The sequence below is a fragment of the Leucopleurus acutus genome (assembly GCF_964270905.1).
Source record: "Leucopleurus acutus genome assembly, chromosome: 2".
NCBI classification, from domain to species: Eukaryota; Metazoa; Chordata; class Mammalia; order Artiodactyla; family Delphinidae; genus Leucopleurus; species Leucopleurus acutus.
The window spans coordinates 112,351,556-112,370,628 of NC_139143.1; the positions used below are offsets into that span (position 1 = coordinate 112,351,556).

At 37.2% G+C, this 19,073-nt stretch overlaps 2 protein-coding genes across 2 annotated transcripts in view; one reads left to right on the forward strand and one right to left on the reverse strand.

Moving 5' to 3' along the window:
- Nucleotides 1-13,907, reverse strand: part of RPAP2 (RNA polymerase II associated protein 2) — an 83,478-nt gene extending 69,571 nt beyond the window's left edge. The window contains exons 1-6 of the mRNA XM_082833132.1: nt 13,830-13,907; nt 13,044-13,089; nt 6,013-6,127; nt 4,339-4,437; nt 4,066-4,131; nt 1,978-2,066 (exon numbers count right to left, since the gene is read on the reverse strand). Coding sequence (XP_082689258.1) covers nt 1,978-2,066; nt 4,066-4,131; nt 4,339-4,437; nt 6,013-6,127; nt 13,044-13,089; nt 13,830-13,902 — 488 coding nt within the window. The 5' untranslated portion in view covers nt 13,903-13,907. The remainder of the gene's footprint in view (nt 1-1,977; nt 2,067-4,065; nt 4,132-4,338; nt 4,438-6,012; nt 6,128-13,043; nt 13,090-13,829) is intronic.
- A 960-nt stretch (nt 13,908-14,867) lies between these two features.
- GLMN (glomulin, FKBP associated protein) overlaps nt 14,868-19,073 on the forward strand; it is a 41,332-nt gene continuing 37,126 nt past the window's right edge. The window contains exons 1-2 of the mRNA XM_082861900.1: nt 14,868-14,982; nt 15,413-15,538. Coding sequence (XP_082718026.1) covers nt 14,944-14,982; nt 15,413-15,538 — 165 coding nt within the window. The 5' untranslated portion in view covers nt 14,868-14,943. The remainder of the gene's footprint in view (nt 14,983-15,412; nt 15,539-19,073) is intronic.

Genomic DNA, 19,073 nt, shown 5'->3' on the forward strand with positions numbered 1-19,073 from the left:
TTCTGAGCTTGTTTGATAATAAGGTTGGATTAAATTTTCTCTAAGGACCCTTTCAGTTCTTTCATTATGATCCTCTCTTTAATTCATCTTATACACCAATGCCAAACTAAATTCTATTCAAAAACACTTGATATCTCCCCAGGACTTGAAGATATACCAAACTTAGCTTGGCTCCTTGATACGTATCATTATTTTCTATTTTTTTTCCCCAAACATATCCCTTATTTCAAGTGAGCTAATGTTCTCACTATCTACTTCCAATACCAACCTATTCCTATGAGTTTATTTTCTCACTTCTGCTTACAGTTTTTCACTATGCAATGCTTTATCCTCACTAACTTACATTCCAGGTTCCCATAAGTACAAACTTGTTTCACTCATGTGTGTTTGTTTTGTCATCCCAATGAGATTTAAATTTAAACTCACAGGTTGGTTTTTACACATGTGTAGCCTGCTGGGTAGTAAGAGCATGCTATACACTTTAAATGTAAATTAAATTGATTAGTTTAGGGAAACCAAGGTCATTTTCGTCTTTCTTTTTTAAGTGAGGTAAGAAAGGGCATATAGATACGGTAGAATTTCAAGAACTACAAATATAAAATGACAGAGCTTCATGCTTTGGGAAAAAGTGGGCATTCTTAAGAGAGCATGGTAAGATTTTGGGAAAAGGTTAGAGGGAAGAACTGTTTTAAATTAGCTGAAGGAAGTACCAATAACTATATCTGAAGAAAACAGAGATGACAGCAAAGGTGCTTTGATAAATGGTTTTGAAGCAGATATGAGTATGGGCTAAATGAGAGAGCTAACTTCAAGAAGTAGAGATCTCTGGAAGCAAAGTTAAGAACAACTCAAGGAAACACCGGTCTTAACACTGGGAAATGGAATATGTCACTGTCATTAGGACTGAGGAGATAATGGGCAGCGCTGGTGAAAGAAATGTTAAGGAAAGAGAAAAAGTGATAGTTAGAAAGGTGCTCTTAGCTTCCCAGTCATTTTGGACAATGTTACAATCTTTTATACTCCAAACAAGAAAGTTGGATAGGCTGCTAGAGAAATGATGAGCAATTTAGTCTCCATTATGTTGAATTCAATTAACAAAGGCCATACTGTAGTATATTTTACATATTCTGAACCACACAAAATTGGAGCAGCAGGCAAAGGTGTCTGCAAAGGTACTGCCATCAGTAAAATTAATGCTAGTTGAACATACAGTAGTGTCACGTTACTTGTGTATCAAATAAGACTTTAAGTTTATTTAGCATAGATCCTATTTTACCCCAAATAACCCTGCCTTGTGTTGTTACAATATTCTCTATCAAACATGAATTGTTTGGAATTTCTAGACAATACAGTTCAGTTACATAACAATAATTTTTGTTACTTTTTTAATATTATGTAATTTTCCCCTCAGTAATAAATTCTCTTTCAAATTCAGCAACTAATAAAATGTTATAAATGTTTAAACATTTCTCACAAGGCAAAATCCCAGGAATGTCTATAAACTTTTTTGCTAAAAATGACTCTTTAAATTGGCTTTCTTTAAATTTATATTGTACCGATTTTTAATACAGATTAAATAAATTAGTAACCTGAACTTTTTAACATTAGTATATAGTTTCTTAACAACAAAGTGAGTTCAGTTGGATCCCAAAATCCAGTACCTTCTGAAAAAATTTATAATTCTTATCCCAGGATTATATTAACAGAATTAATAGAAATAACTACCACAATAGGAAGCAAAGTTCAGATTTTGTGATTAAAGCTAAAACAGCAAACACATAACATTTGTATGTATTTTTTGATTTTAAGTGCAAAATCCTCAAAAGCTCTGCTTGAAATATCACCATTTCCCCACAATTAAAATGTGTACAGTAAATGCATTCCAAAGAAAACTATACCTACTTTTTGCATATTTCAAAAAATAGAAAGAAATTATTAGAATTTATGAACAAATGTATACATAATGATTTAAATTACCTTTCTTCTTCTCGAACCCACACTGGAGTTTTAGGAATTTGTGCTTTGAAAAATTTCGATGCTTTATAACAAAAATTGCTGCAAAAACACTGAAAAGAACATTTTAAAACTAGCAAATTATTTTTTTCTTATTGTGAAATACAACTTATGTACAGAAGAGAATATAAAACATAAATATGTAGTTCACAGAAAAAAACGAAAACCCATGAATCTACCACCCAAGGTAAGAAGTAAGATTTAGTACCTCTGAAGGCTTCTATGTATCCCTCCCCAATGGTATCACTCTCCACACTCCCCAGAGGTAACCACTATTATAAATTTTGTGTTATTCATTCTTTTGCTTTCTTTTAGTGTTGCTACTTACATACAAATCCTATAAAATATATCATTCGGTTTTGCCTATTTTTAAACTCTGTCTAAATGGAATCATATTGTTATGTATTCTTGTATTCTTCTGTTCCACATTATGTTTTTTAGACTCATTTGTGTAGCTATAGCTTATTCATTTACACTGTGTATTATATTCCATTGCCTAAGTATACTGCCTTTTAGTTACTATTTAAGGACAGTTGAGCTGTTTGTAATTTTTTGTTATCATTACAATGTTACTATGAACCTTTTTTTAATAACAATTTTTTAAATTAAAAAAATTGTGGTATAATACACAAAATTTACCATCTTAAGCATTTTTAAGTATATAGTTCAGTGGCATTAAGTACCTTCTTACTGTTTTGCAACCATCACCAACATCTAGCTCCAGAACTCTTTTCATCTGGCAAAACTGAAACTCCACACCCATTAAACCATAAGTCCCCATTTCCACCTCCTCTGACAAAAACCATTCTACTTTCTGTCTCTATAAATTTGACTACTCTAATTACCTCATATAAGTAGAACCATATAATACTTTTCTTTTTGTGCTGGCTTATCTCACTTAGAATAACGTCTTCAAAGTACATTCAGTTGTAGCTTGTGTCAGAATTTCCTTCCTTTTTAAGGTCAAATAATTATTCCATTCTATGTATGTACCATATTTTGTTTATCCTACTAGGAACATTTATACACATATATACTTGTGCACATGGGCAAGGATTTATACCAAAGAATAGAAAGAATGGTCACAAAGAATGCGTAAATTTGACTTTGCCAAACAGTTGCTCAAAAAGGTTGTACCAATTTTTATTTGACTTGCAGTATACAGAGTTACTAATGCTGTCAGGTTTTTGTAATTTTGCTAATTTGGGGACTGTAAAAATGTAACTCAATGTGTTTTCATTTGCTATTTTCCTGATTACTGATAAGGCTGAGCATCTTTTCATATATTCATTAGCCATTCAAGTTCCTTCCGTAAAATTTTTTTAATTAAGTCTTTGTCTTTTTCTTATAGATGACGTACTCTGGTTAGGAATCTATGGTCAGTTACATGTGAGAAATATAACTCCTTCTGATTTGTAGCTTATCTTTTCTCTCTCTTTTTAAAGAAACTTCTAATGAGCAAATGTTTTCTATTTTAATGTAAAAAAATGTATCAATTTTTCCTCTATGGTCTATAGTTTTCTATCTTATTTAAGAAATTCTCTCTAGTCCAAGTTTATAAAGATATTCTCTCATACTGTCTTTGAAAAGGTATCTCTTTTACATTTAGGTCCTTAATCTACCTAAAATTGATCTTTGTATGTACACTGAAATAGGTGTCAGTTTTCATTATTTCCATATGGATAACTAATCATGCCAGTACAATTTATTAAAAAAAAATCCATCCTTTCTCCACTGATCTAAAATACTCCTGATGTCATATGTCCAGTGTCCACATAAGCAGTGAGTCTGTTTCTGGCTCTCTACTCTGTCCTATGATTCACTCGCCTGAATTTGTGCCAATATGCACTTTTAATTTTTAAAAGTTCACATATTAAGTAAAGTGTAAGCAAAGAGGTTTTTTTTAAACACCTTGAATGAAATATTTATAAATGAAAAACTTTTAACATGGCTATTTTCTAAAAGGCAAGATTTTAAACAGATATTTTTAGAATTCCATTTAGTATAATATTAAAAATTAACTGCCACATTGAAAATAGCCTTTAAACTTACCTTTCTTTCAGTAATATCATAGACTTTATTGGTTTTGGTAGAAATTTTATATTTCTGTTTTGGTACCTAAAGAAAAGAACATATAGCTTACAAAAGAATTCAAATAATAAACATGAACTTTACAGTTAACAAGAGTAAGTCATCTACATATCATATCTTTGGCTAACCCACATCATTAGTTCATGACCTGTTTCATTTATTGTTCTTTCTACACAGTATTTTGCTAAATATAAAAATTAAAAGTCTACATGTTAAAAAAAAGTAGTTACTTACAATTCCTAGCTTCTTCCGACATAAGGGATAGCCACAGAGTTTGATAATAGAACGCTCATCCACGACATCACTATAATGAGCAGGTGTGATGAACTTCCCCTATAAAGAAATGAGAGGGGTATTTCCCCCACCAGATTATTGGAAAAGTTTATTTATCAGCTCTTTAAGCCTTACCGATCTCATCTGAAAACACAGGGATCATAACAGTATCTATCTCATAGGTTTGATGTTAGAATCAGTAGAGAAAATAAAGGAAAAGTACTCAAAAAGTGCTTCCTGACACATACTAAGCACTCAGAAAATGTTAGCTATTATTAAAAAAAAAAAACCCACAAAGCCCAAAAAATTTCTGCCATGGTAGACTGTGCATCCCTGTAGATTATACAATTCATGAAAGGAGGAAGAAGTGATGCTACAGTGACTGCTATATCAAAGGAAAATATTGATAGTATATTTTATTTTAAAAAAGTATTACTTGGGACTTCCCTGGTGGCACAGTGGTTAAGAATCTGCCTGCCAATGCAGGGGACACCAGTTCGAGCCCTGGCCCAGGAAGATTCCACATGCCACGGAGCAACTAAGCCCATGAGCCACAACTACTGAAGCCCGTGCGCCTAGAGCCCGTGCTCCACAACAAGAGAAGCCAGCGCACCATAACGAAGAGCAGCCCCCCATTCGCTGCAACTAGAGAAAGCCCGTGTGCAGCAACAAAGACCCAACACAGCCAAAAACAATTAAATAATAATTAAAAAAGTATTACTCAAAAATAAACCAAATAAAATAATAGGATATAATTTTACCTATTTCTTAAAGCACAATCTCAAAAACAAAGTATACTAAAGGTGTCATTGTGACTCCTGAACAAATTTTTGTGCAAAATCTTCTATCTTCTGTAAAGAACAGTGAGGTGATAGTTATAAGCTAATGCCAGATATTTTCCTTTGACGTTTTCATGTTCAAATAATCTCAGTTCTTGAGACAAACCATTTCTGGTCTGTCTTTGTCTTTAAAGTCATCAAGTATGGAGATTCTGATGCAATTACCTATATGAATTTAAATACTGTCATATTTATATTCCTCTTGTTTAGGAAAATCTCTAAGCCACACTAAGAATTATTTCTGCAATAAAATTTCTGAGCTTTAATTTTCCATTTCTTTTTTCTCTTAAGGATTATGAGGATATAACAGACATTTCCATTCAAGTTTTTAATGCAATAAGCCATTAAAGAAAACAAAAAAAAGTTTTTTAATGCAGATGATAATTCTCATATGTGTTAAACTATAAATGGTCTATATTTCAGGTTTTTAAAATACCAAAATTAATGAAATTACATTAACAAAAATAACGATCTTCCATTACTAAAATAGGATAACATACAGAATATGAAAAGTGACATGGGGATCAGCAGTGCAAAGCAATGAAAATTGGTTGAGATTAGCAGACTGGTTAAAAGAACTAGCACGAAGGGGTAAAATATGCATGTTATCTCTCTTTAGTGCATTTTAAAGTCACTATAAAACAAGGAATGCATAATAGTTGATTATTTTTAAATGCATAAATTCTATAGCATGTAGCTGACAATAGATTCAAAGATTTCAATAATGTAAAGAAGTTTCACATTACACATATTTAAAGATCTTATACAACAAAAGTAATAATTTATCAACACATACACACTCCCTTAGGAATTCTTCTGTAATATTCTCTTCTAAAAGCTGTTCAACAATACGTAGAGCTTTTCTCTCAAACTCAATCTTCTTTCTGACAACTGCTTCTAGTTCGGCTTTCCTAAAATTAAAAAAATATGTATTTTTTTTTACATATTATAAAGGTTATAAAGGTTATTCTACTTGTAAGTTTTAGCATAGCTAATTTTCTATATTTTAAAATACAACACTAACAACTTACTATTTTGCTATTTAAGTTAAATGCATATTTTTAAATGCTGTTTCTTTCAATCCAACACTTTTCAAAAAGGAAACAAGCTACTTGTTACACTGCACACATTGATGTCTGCCATAACAACAGGATTATTTGACTTCCAGAGCTCAGAGGACAAGGAAGAACTTAGAGTCTCCTACAGAAAAGAAAATGAGGGGAAATCTTTTTGCCAGTTAGATTTTATACTCTATCACTCCTGTGTGTACCTAAAAATGGAGGTTTTTCCCTGAAATCGTTAGAAATCAGAAGTGACTGGAGAGGTAAAAGAGGATTTCGGCTGTTCTTGTGAGTAAAAATTTCTTTGTGCTAATTCTCAAAAGTTAAGTAGTGGCTGGCCCAGTCTGACAGGACAGAGTCATATTTGCAAAGAAGTATTTACTTACTTTTGTTGTAAAGTCTTATTAAATAACTATATTGATATGACTATATAGTTTAGGAAAACAACAATCTTCCTAGGAGGGCTGGACCTTATCCTGGCACCAGTGGGACTCTGTCAGCCTTTGCTGGCCCCATGAATACACATCATGAATATAAAAGCAGAGGCTATCTGATCAAACAATGGCCCTAGGACAGTGGTTCTCAAGTCTAGCTGCACTTTAGGATCATCTGATGAGATTTTTTAAAAAGATACCATGCTTAGGTCCCACTGCAGGCTAATTAAATCACAATCTTTGAGGACGGGGCCTGGTTACTGGTGTTTTCTTAAGTGTTCCAGATAATCTTAGCGTGTAACAGGGCTGAGAACCACTGCCATGGGACCAAAGATACAAACTATCTTGGTGACTTATTTGCTCCTTTCCTACACTACTTTCTTCTTGCCTACCAGAACAACCTTTGCTGCCCTCTTGGACACTGACTAGGCTCTCATACCTGGACCTAGAATGTACTCACCTTTTCTCCCTTCCTTCACTGACTTCCAAGACTTTAGACTCTAGTTCCTGGCCTGGAGCAATATGTCTTACAAAAACAATTTGGAGAAATGACACAAGATTGCCAGCTGAGGACAAATAGGGACATTAAAACAAGAAGAAACTTGCAATTAACACCTGTTCTCCCACCATTTCATAAAGACCAATCTTACGTCAAATATGTAAAAAAGACAGGGACAGAGATTAAAAGACAGTTCTTTGTATTGAATATATATATTCAGCTTTATGACAAACATTATTTTATTTTTCTCATTTTGCTGCCTACCACTAAAAGCTATGTCATATACTAAGATCAGAACAGAATGTACATTAGGAGTTGCTAACGTAAGCAGTTAATCACCTCAACGTGCAGGAACAGCCGCACTCCTCTTAACTGATGGATACCTACAGCTGTATCCCATGGATAGCCCTGTCTCACTGCTGCTCTCTAACCCAAATGACAGGTAGTGTGGTGTACAGCAGTGGTTCTCAAACTTTTTGGTTTCAGTGCTCCTTTACACTCTTAGCTTTCGCTTATATAGATTATATCTGTTGATACTTACCATACTAGGATTAAAGGTGAGAAAAATTTCAAGCACTCATTTATTAATTCATTTAATAGGAATGCACCCATTACATGTTAACATATTTTTAAAAATCAATTTATTTATTATTTATTTTTGGCTGCACTGGGCCTTTGTTGCTGTGCACGCGCTTTCTCTAGTTGCCGTGAGTGGGGGCTACTGTTCGTTGCGGTGCATGGGCTTCTCACTGCGGTGGCTTCTCTTGTTGCGGAGCATGGGCTCTAGGTACACGGGCTTCAGTAGTTGTGGCACATGGGCTTAGCAGTTGTGGCTTGCAGGCTCTAGAGTGCAGGCTCAGTAGTTGTGGTGCACGGGCTTAGTTGCTCCGCGGCATGTGAGATCTTCCCGGACCAGGGCTTGAACCCGTGTCCCCTGCATTGGCAGGTGGGTTCTTAACCACTGAGCCACCAGGGAAGCGCTTAACGTATTTTTAAATGAAAAATTTATTGTGAAGAGAGGAATTGTTTTATATTTTTGCAAAGCTCTTTAATTTCTGGCTTAATACTATTCACCTGGATTGAATGTAGAAGTATTTTTCAGTTGGAATAAATTTATGAAGGATCACTCCTTTCAACAACTAGTTGGCTACCCCAAGGATTTTTAATTGTTTCATCATCCTGGGTGATCTGCTCAAAATACATTTCAGCTTATCTATATTCTTCAAATCATAGTGCTTAGAATAAAATATAATCTCAAGCTTGTGGTCAGATCCATGTTGAAGAGAGTTGCAAATTACACTGTTATAATTATTAACTAAACTTTACTTTTGTATTTGGTTGGCCAAAAGGTTTGTTAGGTTTTTTCCATAAGATGGGTCTAGCAGCACTTAGTTGTCTTTAACTTCATTCGAAACAATTTTGTTAGATTGTATGTGACAGCTGTCATATCAGCTCACGTTAAAAAAAAAAACTTATCAAAATTGGTGAATTTTTGTGTAGCCATTTTAACATTGAAGATGGAAGAAAAAAGCAACGTTTTTGGCATATCATGCTTTATTATTTCAAGAAAGGTAAAAACACAACTGAAACGCAAAAAGATTTGTGCAGTGTACGGAGAAGGTGCTGGGACTGATCAAACGTGTCAAAAGTGGTTTGAGAAGTTTCGTGCTAGAGATTTCTCACTGGATGATGCTCCACAGTTGGGTGGACCAGTTGAAGTTGACAAAAATCAAATTGAAACAATAATTGAGAACAATCAACATTATACCACTCGGGAGATAGAAGATACACTCAAAATATCCAAATCAAGCCTTGAAAATCATTTGCACCAGCTTGGTTATGTGAATTGCTTTGATGTTTGGGTTCCACATAAGTTAAGTGAAAAAAACCTCCTTGACCAGAACTTCCCTGGTGGCGCAGTGGTTAAGAAACTGCCTGCCAATGCAGGGGACACAGGTTCGAGCCCTTGGTCCAGGAAGATCCCACATGCTGCGCAGCAACTAAGCCTGTGCACCACAACTACTGAGCCTGCGCTCTACAGCCCGCAAGCCACAACTATTGAAGCCTGTGTGCCGAGAGGCCGTGCTCCACAACAAGAGAAGCCACTGCAATGAACAGCCTGTGCACCACAGCAAAGGGTAGCCTCTGCTCACCGCAATTAGAGAAAGGCCGCGCACAGCAATGAAGACCCAACGCAGCCAGAAATAAATTAAAAAAAAAAAATACCCTTCAGGAAAACAAAAAAAACCCTTCTTGACTGTATTTCCGCGTGAGATTCTCAACTGAAACGTAATGAAAACATTCTGTTTTTTTTTTTCTTGCGGTACGTGGGCCTCTTACTGTTGTGGCCTCTCCCGCTGCGGAGCGCAGGCTCTGTATGCGCAGGCTCAGCGGCCATGGCTCACGGGCCCAGCCGCTCTGTGGCATCTGGGATCTTCCCGGACCGGGGCACGAACCCGTGTCCCCTGCATCGGCAGGCAGACTCTCAACCACTGCGCCACCAGGGAAGCCCAAATATTCTGTTTTTAAAACAAACTGTGATGGGCAATAAAAAGTGGATACTGTACAACAGTGTGGAATGGAAGGGATCACGGGACAAGTGAAATGAAACCACCACCAACCACAGCAAAGGCCGGTCTTCATCCAAAGAAGGTGATGTGTGTATAGTGGGATTGGAAGGGAGTCATCTATTTATGAGCTCCTTCCAGAAAACCAATTAATTCCAACAAGTACTGCTCCCAATTAGACCAACTGAAAGCAGCATTCGGAATTAGCCAACAGAAAACTCATCATCTTTCATCAGGATAACAGAAGACCACATGTTTCTTTGATGACCAGGCAAAAACTGTTACAGCTTGGCTGGGAAGTTCTGATTCATCCACCCAATTCACCAGACATTGCATCTTTGGATTTCCATTTATTTCGGACTTTACAAAATTCTCTTAATGGAAAAAATTTCAATTCCTTGGAAGACTGTAAAAGGTACCTGGAACAGTTCTTTGCTCAAAAAGATTAAAAGTTTTGGTAAGATGGAATTATGAAGTTGCCTAAAAAAAGGCAGAAGGTAGTGGAACAAAAGGGTGAATAAGATGTTCAATAAAGTTCTTGGTGAAAATGAAAAATGTGTATTTTATTTTTACTTAAAAAACTGAAGGCACTCTTTGGCCCACCCAATAGTATTTCCTAAAGCCAAGTCACTATAATCATGCTGCTCCACAGGAGAATACTCTTCAAAACAGATCTCAAATTTATCTGATTTCTCCACTCCCAAATGATCACTATCCCTAACATCTTACAACTTTTAAAACTTAAATTCTACTGCTTTATTAAAGTTTTCCCATTTGCACTTGGAAAATCTGAATTTCTCACCATGGCCTACCAGGTACTGTTTGAATAGAACCCACCTCTAACCTTTTCCTATGCTGCTTTCTTTCTTTGCTCAGAATGCTGCATACCACCCTCAGCATCTCTTTTTTTTAAATGACTAAGCTTTTTCTTGTCACACATATTGCCACTTCTGGCTGGCGGTCTCGCCTCACTACTCTTGGTCTGGTAAATGCCTACTTAGCCTTCAGGTCTTAGTTTAATTATTATTTTCTTGGAGAAGCCTTTCCCTGAAAACCTACCACCCTTCCTGCCAACCTCCAGCTTTACTGGACCCCGGTTTCTAGTTCCTTTTAGCACTTTATCCTTTATAGCACTTATCATAATTTGTAATTATGTATTTATTTGTGATAATTTAATTGGTATTTCTCTGTTCCATTAGAAAGGAACTGTGTGTATTCTGTTCAAAATCATATCCTCAGGGCCTCTGAAACCACACAACTCCCAGAAGAGAACACAGTCAGAATACTCTTTGACATAAAAAGCCCAGAGATGAACCCAAACACATATGGTCACCTTATCTTTCATAAAGGAGGCAAGAATATACAAGGGAGAAAAGAGAGCCCCTTCAATAAGTGGTTCTGGGAAAACTGGACAGCTACATGTAAAAGAATGAAATTAGAACACTCCCTAACACCATACACAAATACTCAAAATGGATTAAAGACCTAAATGTAAGGCCAGACACTATAAAACTCTTAGAGGAAAACATAGGCAGAACACTCTATGGCATAAATCACAGCAAGATCCTTTTTGACCCACCTCCTAGAGAAACGGAAATAAAAACAAAAATAAACCAATGGGACCTAATGAAACTTAAAAGCTTTTGCACAGCAAAGGAAACCATCAATAAAACGAAAAGACAACCTACTGAATGGGAGAAAATATTTGCAAATGATATGACCAACAAGGGGTTAATACCCAAAATATATAAACAGCTGATACAACTCAATATAAAAACAAACAAACAACCCAATTAAAAAATGGTCAGAAGACCTGAATAGACATTTTCCCAAGGATATATACATGGCCAACAGGAACATGAAAAACTGCTCACCACTGCTAATCATCAGAGAAATGCAAATCAAAACCACAATGAGATATCACCTCACACCTATCAGAATGGCTATCATCAAAAAGTCTACAAATAACAAATGCTGGCAAGGATGTGGAGAAAAGGGATCCCTCCCATACTGTTGGTGGGAATGTAAATTGGTACAGCCACTATGGAAAACAGTACAGAGGTTCCCTAAAAAACTGAAACTAAAACTACCATATGATCCAGCAACTCCACTCCTGGGTATATATCTGAAGAAAATTACAACACTAGTTTGAAAAGATACATGCCCCCCAATGTTCATAGCAGCATTATTTACAACAGCCAAGATATAGAAGTAATCTAAGTGTCTATCAACAGATGAATGGATAAAGATGTGGTTTATATATGCCATGGAATACTACTCAGCCATAAAAAAGAATGAAATTCTGCAATTTGCAACAATGTGGATGTACCCAGAGGGTATCATGCTTAGTGAAGTAAGTCAGACAGAGAAAGACAAATATTATGTGAAATCACTTATATAGAGGACAAACTAGTGGTTACCAGTAGGGAGACAGCAGGGGGAGGGGCAAGACTGGGGTATAGGACTGAGAGATACAAACTATGTATAAAATAAATAAGCAACAAGAAGGTACTGTACAGTACAGGAAAATTTAGCTATTATTTTTTAATATTATTAATATTATTTTATATGGAGTGTAATCTACAAAAATATTTACTCTCTATGTTGTACATCTGAAACTAATATTGTAAATCAACTATAGTTCAATTTAAAAAATTAAAAAAAATCATATCCTCAGGGCCTAACACAAATCTGGCATGTCTTACATTTAGTAAATAATTTTTGAAAGAATGAGTAAATTAAGGCCAAAGCCAATACTTTATAAAATGATACCTTATAGATATGTATACTTTAATCATCTTCATAGACTACATCTATTCTAAAAACCTTTTTGACAGGAGATAAAGCCTTTTTAGGAGATGCCTATAAACAGTACAGGACAACTTTTTGCTGAAAATATGGACATGATGTAAACAAACAACAACAAAAAAGGTTTCTTGGAGTCTCTGGCATATAATGCAAAAAAAGAGACTATGTGAAGAGATGAAAAAAAAGTACCTGGTTAATTCAGGAATGTTTATTCCCATTGACATCTTTCTACAGATACTCATACCTTCACCAGCAATCTAAAATTGTCCATTGGACTTTCTTAAGGTGTGGAGTAGGGAAAATAACAATCTATGATAGAATTTATCGTACTTCCCAGATCTTCCCCTTCTCTCAAAATAATTTTCTCTGAGGTAGCACCCATTATTGTTTTTAAAAATGGTTCAATTAATATGTGATTAACAGATAAGTGAAAGCAGCTGTCTGAGTAGTTCTCATACCTTTTAGAAGCATCTTCTTGTTTCAAGGCACTTGTCTGCTTAGTACCTACAATTAAAGAAACAAAAAACAGTAGATCAAGTCTACACAAACACACCAGGTTACAGGACAGATTCTTGCCCAAATAAACTGTAGACCATCTTTTCTTCTTTTCCACACATTTCACTTCCAATTCTGTGTGAAAATCAAATGAAATGGGAAGGGAATCCAATTTGGTTTTGCAAACTAATTATTTTTCTTGGTTAAAATGTATCTCTCTCAGGATTGATTTTTCTTGTATCACAGTCGCAAAGCTAAGCACTCCTGAAAGCCCGAGATCTGGGTACTTCTAGGGGCAACCGCTCTCCGTCCCCCTAAATGTTCGCTCCCGGGCAAGAGGGGTCTGACACCTCAGAGAACCAGGGCACCAAAGCAGCAGCACATCTGGAAGAAGGACCAGTGCCTGAGTCGAGGTCAGCTGCACTCGGCCTACCGACGCTGCCCTGGTCACTTATCCACTCTGGCGACCCCAGCTGCAGGCTCCCAGGACCTCTACTTCTCATTCCCTCAGAGCCTGGAGCACAGCCCATTCTGGGGGAAATCTCGGAACACTAGTGTAAAGAGGTGGGGGTCTGGCCGAAGGTCTTTCCCAGAAGGCCAGAGTTCGGCGGTGGGAATCTCCCGGCCTTCTCTGCCCCGAAGACCTCCTCCCCTGGGGCAACCTTTCGGGAGCGCCCCGCATGCCTCAGTCTGGAATTCTGTCGGGGACCAGTTCTCAGTTCCAAACGTAGGAAGGCCCTTCTTCCTACCTGCGACATTTCGGGAGGCGCGAGGACCCCGGGCCTTACGGCCGGCAGAGACCTTCCCGACCCAGTCGGCCATTGGCAGCGTCGTCGGCGTCGGAACCGGCCCAGGAGCCTTTCCCCTAAGACTCCGCCTCCCGTCGCGTAGCGCGGGGCGGGACCGGCTGGGGTGGGGCGGGGCCAGGAAAGCGGCCTGCTCTGCCGGAGGAGGAGGAGGAGGAGGAGGAGCAGAAGGAGAAGGAGGGCGGCGAGAGGCCTGGCGGGTAGGTGGGTGTACCGGGGGTCCCGGGCGGCCGGGGCTCGCGGTGGACGGTGAGTCTCAGAAAACCCGGCGCCCCCGCGAGGTCTGGGGCCCGAAGGCCGACGCAGGCGGGAACAGGGAGAAATGGCTTCCCTTGGATGCCGCCTGCACGCGCGCTGGGGTTTTATCCGCCTTGGAGCGCGCTGCTGTGAGGATACTACCGACCCCCCGCCCCTCCTGCGGGGCGTGGAACGGGCCTTCCCTCCGGGGGAAACGATGGCCCGTGGGAACGCAACGGTGTTGTCCTGAGGGCGGCCTGTTGCCTTGCCTCCGTGCGATACAGTGATTTCACTAGCTCGATTGATTATATTGGGGGGACTACATCTCGTACAAATGCCCTGGTCGCACTTGGCGGTGGAGGACATCTCAGCTTTCACCCCCTCCGGGTGAGCTGTGTTGCACTCCATTTTCTGTCAAGTGGGTTAAAAAATAAAAAATTCCCTGATGATTAGAACTGATTTCAGGCCCACCTTTTGGAGAAAAAAAGACTGCCTTTTTAAGCCCTTGTAGTCCAAATTTGAGCTGCCTCTTGGGAGTGCACTAGAGGATTTTTTTTTCCTTGAGTTTATCTTTCAAAATTATGCTCCAGGGAAACTTAAAAGATGAAACAGGAGGCTTTTCTTTCTTTAAATTTTCTTAGGCTAACATACTAACTTTCAGTAAAACCATTTCAGCTTTAAAACTTTCCATTTCTTTATTGTATTTATTAATAATCAGAATGAAACAACTTATTAATATTTCAATATAGTATTACTGATAGTTAACAGTTTGTCTTATGTTAGTACATTTCAGCATCAAAACTAGGAAAAACAAGAAGGAATGGCTGTGGAGGAACTTAATTCCATAATAAAGAGATGTGTAAGTAATGTTTTCTTTTTCTTTTTATGAAGTTAAATAATCTTTCAAAATATGGGCAGAGCACAGATTACTTTTAATTACATCTGCAGTCACTCAAATTGTTAATCTTCTTTAATCCTTGCTTTTTTTGACCTATGAATAAATAGCATGAAGGCAGGAAGACAGATTGGAGTATGTCACTTGGAGAAATAATCTTTATAATCTTTATAATTTACTGATCCTTCTCATAGATTTCTTTGGTACAGTGGATTTCAAGATGATTTATTAAAGTATTTTTAGGCTTATCCTAATTTTCATATATACACTTATGTGCACCTTATCTAGAATTTAAACATTTCTTTTTTTAGAGAGAGATAAAATAAGTCAAGTAGTTATTGAATTTTCATTTGCCTAAAATTACTGTTTTTTTTGTTTATTTTGTTTTTGCCAGCAAATCCTAGAAGAGCAAGACTTCAAAGAGGAAGATTTTGGCCTGTTTCAGTTAGCAGGCCAAAGATGCATAGATGAAGGGCACATAGATCAGCTATTAGAAATTATTCAAAATGAAGAGAATAAGGTAAGTATAATCTTTGTATGTACTTTTCAGTCTTTACTAGGAAGAGAATAGCCACATGATGCTATTATTCATCCATTTATTTTTTTCAGCAAACATTTAAGAATCAACTTAAATTTCCACAGTAGAAAACTGTGGAAAATAAAAAGGAATTAGGACTAATTATATATTTTAAGGTGCTTACAGTCTGGTGGAAGAGATAAACATGTAAAGAATTAGCAATAGGAGGCAGAATAAACAGATACTTTATATCTGTTAACTCATTTAGCTTCTCCAGAGTAAGTGTTATAGTTGAAATGTAAGTAAAATGCTTTAGAAGAGTGGGGATTACTTCTGGTTTAGAGATCAAAGTGGTATTTGAATTAGCAATTTACATTGAGAAATATAAGTATCAGCCAGGCTACATATTCATTTTTGGTCATCAGCACATTCTTTTCCTTCAGCCAGGTGTATATGGGAAACCAAATATTAAGTAAGATCATATTTTGGGAGAGCTGGATGACCTTACTGGCCAATATCATCCAGCTACAATTGTCTGAGAAATCATTCTGCACAATGAGAAAGGATGTTTTTGGGATCAGGAACAGCTGGGACACAGTGTTGACAACACTGCCTAATTTTGTGTCTTTGAACCCCTCCCCCATCCCCACCCCTCTTCTTATATAAGGGAAGATCATCTTCTTTCCAGGAACATAATCGTTCTTCATTTATAGTCCTATTTATTTATACAGAAGTTTTCTTTTGGGGGACTTCCCTGGCGGTCCCGTGGTTAAGACTCTGCGCTTCCACTGCAGGGGGCGCAGGTTTGATCCCTGCTCAGGGAACTCTGATCCCCCATGGTATGCGGCATGGCCAAAAAAATTTTTCTTTGTTGATATCACAATCTAGTCATGCTGGCCTAGGATTATATCCAGGGCACCTTGATTGTATTTAGGAGATTACTAAAACTTTTTAATCATACATTGTTATAGAATCTCTTACTAGTTCAAAGGTCTTATCCCTTTTTATTTATATTTTTTTAAAATAAAAATTAGTACATTTTATTTAGTACATTTGTTTTTGATATGTGTTTATAATACCTTTGTAGCCCCAAATAAAATAAATGTAATGCTTTCTTTAACTCCTTGATTTTTCCCAATTGCATTCTCAGAGGATTATCTTTGAGAGTACCTTACTTTTAGCTAATAATAAAATTAATAAAAGTTAATAATATTTATTGAGATCTACTATGTGCCAGGTGCTGTCTTAGGTGCTTTACATCTTTTAATTCACTTAGTCTCTCCTGAATCCCGTGAGATAGGATTTTCTAGATAAGGAAAGAGTCACTGAATGATAAGTGATTTGCACAAAAGTATCAGCTTTTATGTGGCATCAGGCATTCAGACCTGTGCAGCCTGTTTCCAGAGCTCTTAACGATTCTGCTCTGCCTCTGGTTAGCACAGTGTAGCACTTGAAAGGAAGTTTTAGAGTAGAAGAGAGAGGACTGATTGTGAGGTGGCAAAGGTGATGGGGTTTCTAGCCTCTGAGAAGACAGTACATCCTGAACAGAAACAGGCAACTTAAGGAGGAGAGAAAGTTCCCTGGCAGAGGACAAATAAGTTGGCATTGTTTGGCAACGTTGCGTTTAAGATGCAGCAGGCAATCGAAAAGTAATGTTTAGAGCTCAGTAGAGAAATACAACATTAAGATGTAGATTTGTGTGTCACTCTTAGAGATTAGGTGATTGTGATAGACTTAAGCATAGTGAGGCCTAGCCTTGATAGCTTGAGGATCACCTTTGTAATGTGGTCTTCTAAATTCAAAGGTTCAGATATTGATAAGACAGAGTTTAAAACTGCACCTTAGTTTACTTGCAGGTGACACAATCAAGATTGATCAAGATTTACTATTAATCTGCTTTGTGTAAAAAAATTTTTCTTTAAGTCTCAGGAATGGTAGTTTGTCCTAAGACACTATAGTGCAGGGGTTTTCAACATCAGCACTGTTGATATTTAGTAATTTGGAAAAATTATGTGTTATAATAATATATAACATAAATTCCCGATTAGTAAAGACCTAAATATTAAAAGTCAGGCCACAGAAAAGATAGAAGAAAACAAGACATAATATCAGATCTTTGGAGAGAGGATAATTTGTCATGCTTAGAAGTAATAGACATAATTCAACCTGTGTTTGTGGAACATCTGTTTTTTTTTTTTTTGCGGTACGCGGGCCTCTCACTGTTGTGGCCTCTCCCGTTGTGGAGCACAGGCTCCGGACGCGCAGGCTCAGCGGCCATGGCTCACGGACCTAGCCGCTCTGCGGCATGTGGGATCTTCCCGGACCGGGACACGAACCCGTGTCCCCTGCATCGGCAGGCGGACTCTCAACCACTGTGTCACCAGGGAAGCCCTGGAACATCTGTTTTGTAACAGGCCCTACTCTAGATGCTGGGAATAGATACAGTAATGAACAAAAATCAGTGCCCCATATGGATCTTAAATTCTAGCAAAGACAGATAAATCATTTAGTAAGTTGGAAAGTGATAAATTCTATAGAGAATAATGCAGCATGATTAGGGGGATGGGTTGTGTTGGGTGAAATTGCACAGAAATTTGAAGGAAGCAGAGACAGTCCCACAGTAAGCTATGGGACTGTCTGGGTAAGAGCGTGCCAGGCAGAAGAAAAAACTAGTGCAAAAAAAATATTCAGAGAGATCAATGGAACTGTCTATCCCATTAGATAAAAAACATGATTGTTTTGCTATTTAAAAAAAATCAATTTAAGGCTTCATTTTATGCCATGTTTCCAATGTAAATCTTACTGAATAAAAAGAAAGGCGATATATGTGTGTGTGTGTGTGTGTGTGTGTGTGTGTGTGTGTATGAGTATATATATGTATATATATAAGTATATATGTGTGTATATATATAAGTATATGTGTATATATATTTATTTTTTCTAATTTAAATAAATGTTTATGTATCTCAAGGGGAAAACCATTTTAGACCTAAAAGCACTAGAAAAGGAACCAAAGAAAAAAAATCACTGTATTTTGCTGTATAAAAAATTAGGACAACCAAAAAACCAAATGACAATTTGTTGTAAATACAGTGAAGTGAATATTAACATATAGGGACCTCATGCAGGTTGGTAAGACAAACACTAAAACTTCCAGTTGATAAATAAAGATGTAAACAGATAGCATCTCCTCTTTTCTGAACTATGTATCCACATACCCTGACATTTTTCTGTTGCTAGTTCTCTAGGACATGTTAAGTCCTAGCACAATGCTGTTTCTGAGCCTTGAATGTATTTCCCACCTATCTATGCCTGATAAACTTCTGTTTCTTTAACAAGCCTTAGCATAGCTATCACCTATTCTGGGAAGCCTTTCTTGCCTTCCCCAGGTAGAAGTGACTATTCTCCTGCTATACTTTGGCATTTAAATTAATTAATTAATTAATTTTTGGCTGCGTTGGGTCTTCGTTGCTGCGCGCGGGCTTTCTCTAGTTGCAGCAAGCGGGGGCTGCTCTTATTGCAGTGCGTGGGCTTCTCA